General features: G+C 36.3%; 2 protein-coding genes across 2 annotated transcripts; one reads left to right on the top strand and one right to left on the bottom strand.

Moving 5' to 3' along the window:
* Positions 1 to 3,889: 3,889 nt before the first annotated feature.
* On the top strand, positions 3,890 to 5,179 carry LOC103341029 (early nodulin-93-like). Its single transcript, XM_008244509.3, has 4 exons — positions 3,890 to 4,174; positions 4,596 to 4,657; positions 4,752 to 4,827; positions 4,928 to 5,179. The coding sequence occupies exons 1-4, from the start codon at positions 4,084 to 4,086 to the stop codon at positions 5,020 to 5,022; spliced, it is 324 nt and encodes a 107-aa protein (XP_008242731.1). The 5' UTR covers positions 3,890 to 4,083; the 3' UTR covers positions 5,023 to 5,179.
* On the bottom strand, positions 5,152 to 7,554 carry LOC103341031 (pentatricopeptide repeat-containing protein At1g08070, chloroplastic). Its single transcript, XM_008244510.3, has one exon. It carries the CDS (start codon positions 7,470 to 7,472, stop codon positions 5,253 to 5,255), a length of 2,220 nt encoding a protein of 739 aa, XP_008242732.2. The 5' UTR covers positions 7,473 to 7,554; the 3' UTR covers positions 5,152 to 5,252.
* Positions 7,555 to 11,980: the final 4,426 nt, after the last annotated feature.

Raw genomic sequence — 11,980 nt, 5'->3', positions numbered from 1 at the left:
TCTGTCATTAATAATCTTACTGATTAAACATGTACGATTAGAGAGAGAGAGAGAGAGAGAGAGCAACTTCAACCAATACCAATCAGACCACATGACTCATGAAGCTAGTCTCAAAACAGAATGCTTCACAAAGCAGAAGGTCTTCAGTGCTCAGACAAATCTACATTTTGATTCAATCCAGTAATTTATACGCAGACAATCTTCCCAACTTGGGTTCTATCTGTTTTCATCCAAAAAAAAGAAAAGACATGAGATTCTTGTAATCTTTTTTTTTTTTGGTCAATCAAGATTCTTATAATCTTGTCATTATATATGAACTATATGAAGCTTCCTAATTATAATCTTCTCCACATATCAGACTATACTGACCTTCCATCAGCAATTTTCACACACACACACACACACAAAAGAAGCAAAAGTAAAAAAAGGAGATCATCAGTTTTCATCTGTTTTAGCATATTCACCCAAGCACAGAAACTAGGCATTTGATTGGGGGTCATGATCACAATCGCATTGCTAGCTGTACGTATCTGAGAATATAAGAATTTGTGTATGTCATGTCACTGTGATGTGCTATCTAGCTGCATACATAGTGTAAATATATGTGAAGCTTTTGAGAGGGGGCTCACTAAGTCAACGTTATGTGCATGAAGGATCAATAGAGGTTTCGTTGGCTTTCAAGAGCTTCCCGTTCTGTCTATACCATTGATGGAAATTCAGACAGTGCGGGCAACAGTATTTTGTAGCAGCACGCGCATGCAACTTGCAAGATATATATATATATATATATATATCTCTCTCACATCACAGTCCTTGTATTGGTATGCTATGCATGGGCCTAGCCCCTAGCTAGCTATCGGCTTCATCAAACAGGTAAAAGAACAAAAAATAATTATATATGTACTCATGAATCATGATGTATATTTGATATATGTGTTAGCAAAATTTTATGATTGCTCTATTTCAGAAACCCATCATATCATGCATATCCACAAAGACAAACCAACCAGCTGCATATACATGTAAACTTTCATCTAATTCTCTGTTGCTTTTTGGGTTTCTGCATGCTGTTTGGTTCAAATTCATGCAAAACTTTGGCAACCATTTGAACCAAGTTGCTGAGTTTAATTAGCCAGTCCCATTGGGAAAATTTATAGCTAGCAGCCAGCGACAAACAAACAAGACTTAATCACGTTTGAGTGTGTGGTGAACCTGAAATGAAGTGTTTCTACACCAAGGAACTGGGAACTGTCAATGGCCAAAAGACCAAATAATTAAAAGGAATGTGTGTCATCGAACCATTTCTCTCGGAAAATTAAAATCAGCTAATAATTCATCACGCATATATATATATATATATATAGATAGATAGATATATAGATATCCTGTATGTACATCATGCTGAAATTAAAAGTAAAATTATATCTAGTATATTTCATTTTGATTTTGCTATTCAAATTCCCTTTAGCCAGGCATCATTGTCGTGATTAGACAAGCCGCCTTTTCTCATGGCTTTCCCACCTCCGAAAGAATCATGAATATAATTCAGAAATCATTTAACAATTCTACAAACATTGTATAGTGTTTCCTTAATTATCATGACTTTCAATGACAAGTTCAAACCTTGACTTGATGTACCAAATTAATCCTTGTTTTTTTACATATTGTTGGTTTCTAGCGCACATTATTCGCTTGACCATCAAGCATCGTGATCTTATTACTTATTATTAGGATGTGGGGACCAAAATATTAATCAGTGTAACCAACCACTAAAAAAAGTTGCATATAATTTGAGTTCAGACAATTACAACTGAGGATATTAAGAGATGTTCTTGACCATCATCAGATCAGATGCCATCATGAGTTTATTCATTGAATCCTTAAGTTGTGAAAACCATAATGACAATAGGATGCTAGTACTAATTTGAAACCATAATGACAATAGGATGCTAGTACTAATTTGATATAGATTTGATACTAGTAAATACTCGTCTACTTCTCTAGAAGCGGAACCAATCACAGTTTGATATGTGTGTAGAGATTTTTACAAGAAGTATGAATGACTCCTTTCAAGGAAGAAGACAATGTCTATATAATACCAGGGTTTAGGGTCTTTAACTCATGTACACAGAGAATGAACTTTATTAAAAATAAATCAATACAATTCACAATCCTGCTAAAGCACAATTAATGAACTAAATAGTTAATTGCAAGATAGAGATTATCTCGACTAACTAACCCACTAACTCAAGTGAGTTAGCAATATTAATTGAAACCCAAGTTCCTATTAGATAAAAGTTTAATTATTTATTAATTAAATTTATATTTACTAAATATTCAAATGGTATTTCTTCAAAGCAGATATTTTTTTCCCTTAAACAATAGAGGCAACCCCAAGAAATTAGCTGAGAATACACTTCATTAGTAACCTGGCATTATCACTGGTATATAAATACAAGATAGATGCATAACATAGCCTAGGTGAGGTGAGTCCCACATATATATCTTAATACATTCAATGCACAACTTTGTCTTTGGTCAACCTATCACAAACTTAATTTTAGGTTTGTCCGTACAAGTATATCTCATCACATATGTATATATATATATATATATATATATATATCACTTGCATGTGCCTAAAATTTACAAAACAACAATCGCAATCATGGTGTCAATACCATCTTTAATTAAGATTTAAGGAAGAGAAACGCTCAACAGACAAGTATTACTTTCCAATATATTTTCATGCTTGTAGGAGGCTCTTCGTTTGGGGAAGACTAGTCTAAGCCTTAGCCTTAGCTTAGCTAGCTATGTTTGGACCATTTTTGCCATTTGATTGATTATTTTTATAGCGCGGGACTGTAGATTAGTACTCAGAATCAAACCAATTTGTTTTCTTCTTTTTTTTCACCTTTTAACTTTATGTAGTCATTGGTTAACGCTTGGAATGTTGTAATTGGACATTTGAGTTTTATGAGGTTTTGATTTGAGTTGGTAGAAAATATCATATAATTTATATGCATATTGCCTTTGCCTTATTTCAATGACGTAAGATAAAACTACGAGTAACATTTTTTCCAAGTGTTAGGAAGGAGGGGGAAAACTCATACAGATTTGAACGAATGACCACTTGAAAGCACGTCAAAATCTTGAATTAATCTAACTAATATTCCATTAATTATAAATAAGTTAATGTTAATTTTCCACAAAAGGAAAGATGAACAAATTAAACTAGTTCCCACAGTAGCCTCTGTGGCGGTGCAATACAAGCAATATATGAATGAAACCATTGCCCCACAGTACTAGCCACCCACTCAAGAGGAAAACCATGAACTGATGAAAAGAAAACAAAAGAAAACCCATCTGATATTTTGAATGCTACTGTCTGCAACAGAAATGATCTGGGCCCTTCCTTTAGGACACCTGTCCCAATCTGATGAACAGTTTGAGGTTTAAGGCAATGCAACCAAAGCACTTGGAAGGGCTACCCATGGTTTTGGGGCATCTTTGTTCCAAACCACTTGCAGAAATGCTGTTTTCACTCCCCAAAAAGTCGAGAGAAAGTGACTTTCGTTTCATAAAAGGTGTAATATTATTATTAAAACTACTACCACCTTAATAAAATATCTCACGAACTTGAAAAAATAGCAACACCAAATGGATAATATGTGCAGTGCAGATCTCGAACCCACCCCTCACCTGATCAATGAGTAGGTGAACTTACACTGCTAACCTCCAACATCACTTGGAAATATCCAGATTTCCCTGATAAAACCATGGGCATGTGGGGAATAAATAAAAAGCCAAAGAAAAAGAGCAAACCAACCACAAACAACATGGTGAAACTGAAAACAAGTGACTCTGACCCCAGAATTCAGTGAAACCATCTAACTCTCTCACAACATCTGTACACTCTGTGCCTCTTTAGTCTCAATCAGCTCTGCACCTAAATCCATTATAAATATCCACTCAAATCTACCATTTCCAATTCAACCACTCTCTCAAAAACCTTCTCACATATTCATCTCTCTCTCTAACTTGTTCAACTACCATTTATTCATTTATCTCTTACAAATTACAATGGCAAAAAATGTGGCTCCTCAGTCTCCCTTTGAGAAGAACAGCCTGACCTCAATTGATCAGCTGGCCTTGGCTAAGCGCTGCTCTCATGGTATCTTCATCTTCATGCTTGCCTTCTCTTCCCTTCTGACCAACTTATTATTGATTGTTTATATTAATTCATCTTGGTTATATATAAATTTATAGTGTATGAAAGTCATGTGGTAATTCATCATGACAATTGACAGTCCTATGAATTGTATCTAGCACTTACCTCGAGCCTCTACAAAGCATATATATATATATACTTGCAGACTGAATCTCTGATATGCTAATTATGTGATTAAGATTTTGTATTTGATAGATACTCTCCTCATGCTCTTGCTGACAAATGCTATATATGTAGCACATAAAAAGGGCTTCTTCTTGTTCAGATCAAAATGAATAAAGTATAGGGCCACCTTTTTTTGGTGGCCCCAAGATTCTTCTGGAAATGTAATTATTTTTTCCTTTTTTTTTTAATGGAATATCAGAGGGTGTGAAGGCAGGAGCTAAGGCAGCTGTGGTTGCTACCATTGCCACTGCCATTCCAACTGTAAGTTTTGGCTTCATGGCAGGACTGAAAATATTAAGAACACCTATGGCAGTTTAAGCTAACATAAGTATAATTTTTATATATATGCATGCAGATGGCTAGTGTGAGAATGCTACCTTGGGCAAGAGCCAATCTCAATCCCACTGCTCAGGCCCTCATAATCTCCACAGGTTTTCATTAAATCCTTGCCCTCATCCTCTATCGTAATTACTGTCTTCATTTAATCATTAGTTTATATATTAATTAAGGAAAATGTTAATTTGATGGCAGTGGCTGGAATGGCATATTTCATCGTGGCTGACAAGACTGTTTTGGCAACTGCAAGAAGGAACTCATTCAAACAAGCTGCTAACCGTGAAGCATGAGTTCATCGCTAACCTGGTTTTAAGTTCCTGTTTTTGTTGGCCTGTGAATCCATCATCTTGATAATAAATAAATTGAGATGGATTTTCATTTCTAATAGCACTAGAGCAATGATGTACTTAGTTATCAGCTTTTATATGAACGCAATATTTTCTTCCATCTTAATCTAAAATCTCAACTGAATACATCTATGGTAAGAGTATATCTCCATATACAACCCTCTAAGTGATTTTCACCAATTGTCATTACATGAACAAGAACCATCTCTAAAATGGTGGAAACGGTTCCCATCTCTTGCAATAATCTCCCTACTAAAGATCTTCGATATCAGCTTTGTAGCTGAATGACAATTTGCACATACACGAAGATTCTTTACAATCCGAATCGTTGTGCCTGGCTTGGTGCTGATCAAACCAAAAGCGATGGCCAACTTCTCACTGTGATGACTCAAGGCCACTTCCTTCCACTCCTCATCCATGTCATATAGCACCTCAGATGTATCCGGCCTGAAACCGGCCATATCCAAAAGCCTATCTATTTCTTTTAACATCTCATAAATTTCTTTGCTTAAGGGATGCGCTTTGTCACTGACAAGAAACTCATGAACAACACTATCCACCTCAATAGAGGTACATCCTGGAACTTTCTTGATCCCCAAATCATTCAGCCTGGTTCTTATTCTTGCCACATCATCCCACCTACCAGCTCCGGCATAGATGTTGGATAGCAGCACATAAGCCCCAGCATTTTCAGGCTCCAATTCAAACAGATGTTTGGCAACAAGTTCACCCAGCTCCACACGCCTGTAAATTCTACAAGCTCCAAGAAGAGAACCCCAGACAGCGCCATCTGGCTTCATTTCCATGCTACTCATTAGGGCCTCTGCTTCATCAAATAATCCGGCTCGGCCTAAAAGATCTATCATGCATCCATAGTGTTGCAGTTGTGCTGAAATATGGTAATCTGTGATCATGGAACTAAAATACTGGCGGCCAAGGTCTACAAGACCACCATGGTTACAAGCAGATAAAACTCCCACAAATGTTATTTCATCTGGTTTGAATCCTTCATTGGCCATTTTCGAGAAAAGCTCGAGCGCTGTTTGTGCATGTCCGTGCATTGCTAAGCCAGATATCATTGCATTCCAAGAAGCCAAGCTTTTGGCTTCCATACCATTAAAGACTTGTTTTGCTGCCTCAATGTTTCCGCATTTTGCATACATGTCAATGAGACTCGTCCAGAGAGAGGTATTGGTCAAACTCTGAAAGTTCTTATCTATATAAGCATGAATCCACTTGCCAAGGTCAAGGGCTCCTAAATGAGAACAAGCTGGAAGAATGCCTAAGAATGTGACATCATTAGGATCTGTATTTGATCGTAGCATTAACCGAAAGAGTGCCAAGGCTTCTTTGTAGTGGCTCTTATGTGTATAACCACCAATCATGACATTCCATGAGATTACATCCCTTTGCTGCAAACCGTCAAATAAACTTCGAGCTGTGTCCAAAGCACCACACTTTGCGTACATATCAATAAGTGCATTAACAAGCCGAAGATTTGAACCAAGTCCACGGTTCTCAATCCAAGACCCAACCCATTTGCCCAATTCAAGAGACCCCGACTGAGCACAAGCTGAAAGCACCACGACCATTGTACTCTCATTGGGCGAAACATTTGCTTTCCGCATCTCCGAAAACAAAGCCAATGCCTCTTCAAACCGACCGCTTTGAGCATAACCCGAAATCATAGCATTCCAAGACACCACATCTCTTACTGGAATTTCATCAAAAAGGTGACGAGCATCATCCATACAACCACTTGTAACATAACCAGTGATCAAGGCCGTAAATGAAACCACATCTCTGAAAGAACTTTTATCAAACACCAAACGTGCATTATCCAATTCACCGTTTTGAGCATACATATTGATAAGAGAGGTGTGCACAAAGGCATCAGAGTCAAGTCCAAGCTTCAAAACATGTCCATGGATCTGTTTCGCTTCATGGCTGGCCGCGAATTTCGCACAAGACTTCAAAAGAAAGGGGAACGTATAAGAATTCGGCTCCACGCCAGAAAGAAGCATCATAACATAAAATTCCACAGCTTGTATTGGCTTAGAGCTCAAGGAAAAACCTCGAATAATTGTGTTCCATATAATCTGATTGGGGTTCTCGATGGATTGAAAGACTAAGAGGGCATAAGAGAGGTCGCCGAAAGGCGAAACGGCACAAAACTCAACGAGCTTGCTCAGAGCGAAGTGGGTGTTGTGAAGGCCAGTCTTGATAATGTGGGCGTGGACTTGTTTGAGATTTTGCATGTTTTTGCATTTGGAGAGTAGGGTGAGAGATGGGTGGGTTTGGAGGAGTTTGTACGGAGGATCAGAGGTTGGGAGGACATGGAAAGTGGAGGGTAAAATGGGCAATGACAGTAATGAAGAAGAGGAAAACACCATGGCTGAGCAACTTCGAGTTGGAAAATAGAGGGATAAGGTTTGAAATGCAGTTAGTGGATTAGTTAGGATTACCCGCCAAAATTAACTGCAATGAGTCTTCCTAGAAATATTGACTAATTAGATTTGAAATTAATTTGTTTTCTACGTCAAAAATATTTATCTTTTTTGTTTTGTTTTTGGTCATATATGATTATTTACTTTAAAATATTAGTTCGTTGTTATTTATTTATTTATTTATTTTTAAGACCTTTCACATACACGACATATATGCTAGGACTTGAATCAATACTTTTCCTGAAGAAACAATTATTTCAAACCACTATACTAGTGGATAATTTACTATTAGTTCGTTGTTTGGTAAAAAGAAATGAGAATATGTTTTGATTTCCTATTCTAATTAGTTTTGGTTTAAGTATGTTCAAGTACATTCTCTAGCATTGGTTGGTTTATGGTACTGATAGAATTCCAGAAACATAACATGACAAATTATCATGCAAGAAAAAATCACTCTAATGTTTCTTGAAATACAAAATGTTTAAAAAAATTAAAATATTTATATTTAGAATTGTAGCTAAGTGGTTAAGAGCATTTACCCTGATGTATGAGGTTCGATTCCACCCTCCCAATACCGCTTGTATAAAAAAACCCTAATGTCTCAATGATTGATCACTAAGGCCCAAGACCATCAGAGCGTTCATGAAAGCCCAAAAATCCAAAAATGAAACTTAGAAGTCAAGCCATGTCATTTCATGGTCCATGAATGTCCAAAAGAATGGCTAGCACTCTCATAGGCCCATCATTTGTAACCTATGTTTTTTTTTTTGGATCAGATATTTAAATCTCTTACTCTATAGCTTTAATCTATATACATATTTCCATTATAGTGAGGAAAAGGCAGAAAGGAATTATCTTCATTTGAGTGTGCCACCTCGAAGGGTCCCATATATATATCCAACGTGGTATAGGCATGGCATGGGGTTGGCGTTGGGGGTGAAGCCCGAGTCACGCAGCATATTATCTTCAAGCATCCTGTATCTATATTTAGCCAGGAATAAGGGGACCCAAATTAGTATATTCACATGCTGAAATGTTTGGATGCATGGGTTTTATTCTTAATTTGCTTGTACAAAGTTTAATAAACTTAAACCTAGAATTTTACGAAAGCTATCAAAATACCCCAATCCAATCATTACTAACACCCCTTTTTTATTCACAATTTGATTCCACAATTGACCCTACCAAAAAGATGGCATTCACGAGCCACATTTTATTAATTTTCATGTTCTCTGATATCTGAATAAAATCCACCAAACACCAAAGGATAGGATAGCAAAGATAAGAAGAGCTAGCTTTTGAGAATTGAGAGGAATTGATGTATCCTCTATGTGATTAGTGATTAGTGTGTGTTTAAACTGACAATCTAATTAAGACATCGGGAACACGATCGATAACGATGTGATTAAAGGTTAACTACATTTATAGTGGTGCCTATCTGAAAAATATCAAGCCATCCCATAAGTGAAAATGAGATAGAATATTCAAAAATTCCAAAGCCACGGCTATTTTTTGATGGTTATGCAGTCGTTAGGAATTGGGGATATGGGGAGGCTGTGGATTCTCCAAAAGTGTTATATTATTGAGGGAAGATGGCCTCAGCCTCCTCCTCCCTTTTGAAATTAGTCACACATTTTTATATGGGGGAATAAAGATTGAAGTGGTCTAGGGTTTTTTTGATTATTTCACGTGAAATATTCATCATGTCTGGTGAAAATAATGTGGTGATTAGGATTCTTCCTTATCAAACCACAGGTCAACACGCAAACATATTTCTGCCACGTCGGATTGCATGGGCCTTGTATTTGCTTGACATGTCAGCAAATGTGGAGACTTTGTCGGAGAGGGCATGCAAATCTTTATGTGAATAGTTTCAACTTTCATGTGCGCACCCATGAATCATTTACTTGAGCAATATTCTGGTTCTGGATGGATGAGGTTTGTGATGGGTTGTCCACATGGGAGGTAGGGTGGGCGCTGACCCAAGTTGACTTTGGAAAAATGCTTTGGCTCAAATCCACAGCAGTCTAATTAAATATTGGATAATTGAGAATTGGATCCCAAATGAGTTAATTAACTATATTTTAAGGTGTATACTTTAGCATGCCTTGAGTATAATTAACCAATTCATATTCATGCATTCTTCTATGCATGAACTAGAAACGAAAATAATAATAATATAATATATATTTTATTTTCGCAAGGAGCTTGTAACTCAAGTGGTTCTAAGTAGTTACTTATGTACACGAGGTTTTGTGTTCAATCTCCCGCCTCTCTCAATATCGATTGTGTCAAAAGAAAGAAAGAAAGAAAAAAAAAAAAAAAAACCAGCCTCTTAAATAATGAGGGTTTACAGCATGCACCTTTGAATGTTACGTTGCAGTTGAGCAATCGTCCCTCCTAGCTAGACAAGGAAACTCTTAACTGCGAAGCACTTTTGTGAAATACCAGGTTAAGGTTCTCCAGCTCATTCTGCATAACCTGCGTCGGTCCGCCGCGATTCGTATTCCATTAAATTTGCTGAAAGCAGTCTCCTTTTTCTCTATAAAAAAGAAAGGTGCTGGAACTGTACTGGAAGGGTAAGATTTGCTGGCCATACCTTTGCTTTCTTCAAGATTGATTTCCATACACGTGGCCGACCACCAACTGCTAGGGGATCCCATGTCACCTCACAACTGAGTTTACACATTCTAATTAACGAAAAGTAAAGTTTGGTCTTAGTCCAGGATCCTATGCACACATTAATTAAGAATATTATTCTATTTAGGGCTCGTTTGGAAGTGATTCTGAGAGGGTCAAAATCACTTCCTATTGAGTATAATCACTTTTGCTTCAAAAATAGGGTATTTGACAAAAATTTAAAAGCGCTTAAAATAGGTATTAGAATCACTTAGAGTGACTTTAGGGAGAAGCACATGAAAGGTGCTTCTCCCAGGAAGTGGTTTTTTCTTCAAAAAACCGGGAATCACTTGATTCCTATTAATGAAAACTTTTGCAATACCAATATTATCCTTATTATTTTTACAATATGGCCAAAAAGCCTAACCCTATTAATGAAATTTTTGCAATACCAATATTATCTTCCGGATTTCCGACGAGGAAGCCAACCAAGAGGGAAAAAAGAAATCTTCAATCACAGGCATACATCTCTAAGATGCACAATTGAAAGAACATTTGGTATTTGGAAAAACCGATGGAGAATGGTACGTCAAATTCATAATATTCCTTTGGAAAAACAAGTACAAGTCGTTGTCGCTTCAATGACTCTTCATAACTTCATAAGAATTCATTCAATGACGGATGTAGAGTCTCAATCATATGATTATGATGAAGAGTTACTTCCCCAAACAGATGATGGAAGGACTAGTATGGAAGAGACTATTGTACAAGAAAATGTAACTTGTGCACGAGAGATGGATTACGAATGCGAGACAATTGCAAATCTTCTTATGTCTATTTGATATTTGTGTCGATTAACAATATATTTTCTCATCCCAAAAAATATTTATTCATGTTTTTTTTTTTCAAGAAGTATGATTTGAAGCTATAAATTTTCAATTTTCGTTTAAGAATGTCCAAGATATAATATTATGTGATTGGTTATCAATTTTAAAATGTTTGATTATGAAAATACCAAAAAAAGGCAAAAAAAAAAAAAAAAAATCACTTTTTTCTTTGGGAAGCCAAATGCTACGAATAATATCGAAATCACTTTTTTACAATATAAAAGCACTGCTATGTTGGAAACCAAACGATAAAGTGATTTTGCGCAAAAGTGCTACTAACATAAAGTGATTATGCTAAAATCACTAATGAGTAAATCGTTTCTACATAATCACTCCCAAACAAGCCCTTAATTGTTTTCTAATGTATCTTATCTAGTTTCACATGAGTATTAATTAAGATATTATTTCATGGATATATATGACCAAACCAAATGAGAATTTGGAATGGATATAATTTTACCATTCACAAGCATTAAAAAGAGTAAAAGTTGTTTTTATATATATATAAAAAAAGGAGTAAAAGTTATAAGTGGATATGAATCTTCGAATGGCATTTCAATTATTGCCAAAAAGGCAAAAGGGGAATATATAGAGAGGGTGAGAAGAATTTGACAATGGATGTGCATTTGGTTGGAGGAACTGATTCCAAGTGAAAAAAATTTGAGTCTCGGAGGAAAAAGTTGGCTAGTGTTTGGCCCTTTTTAAACTGACCCACATCTGCATATGAACTACTTAGGGAAGGTTTATTTGCCATGCCAGATTGGATATTGGAAACTCCTTGGCGTGCGACGCATGTGTGCATGTAAACATCAATCTCAGTTTTGCACGTGAAAGCCAATGTGAATAAATTGACAACAGATGGGAACTAAATTAAGATGAGCCATGCTTAGATAACACACTTCCCCCCTTTTTAAGTTGAATCCAATTTTCAACATCAACAATATATAT

Source organism: Prunus mume, linkage group LG8, assembly GCF_029339155.1.
Source record: "Prunus mume cultivar Tortuosa linkage group LG8, ASM2933915v1, whole genome shotgun sequence".
Lineage (NCBI taxonomy): Eukaryota > Viridiplantae > Streptophyta > Magnoliopsida > Rosales > Rosaceae > Prunus > Prunus mume.
This window is presented reverse-complemented; position numbering and strand designations above follow the sequence as displayed.

Coding starts and splice junctions, on each gene's coding strand:
- LOC103341031 (XM_008244510.3), bottom strand. CDS start 7,472: ATGGTGTTTTCCTCTTCTTCATTACTGTCATTGCCCATTTTACCCTCC.
- LOC103341029 (XM_008244509.3), top strand. CDS start 4,084: ATGGCAAAAAATGTGGCTCCTCAGTCTCCCTTTGAGAAGAACAGCCTG. Junction 4,175..4,595: donor GGCTAAGCGCTGCTCTCATG/GTATCTTCATCT, acceptor ATGGAATATCAG/AGGGTGTGAAGGCAGGAGCT. Junction 4,828..4,927: donor GGCCCTCATAATCTCCACAG/GTTTTCATTAAA, acceptor ATTTGATGGCAG/TGGCTGGAATGGCATATTTC.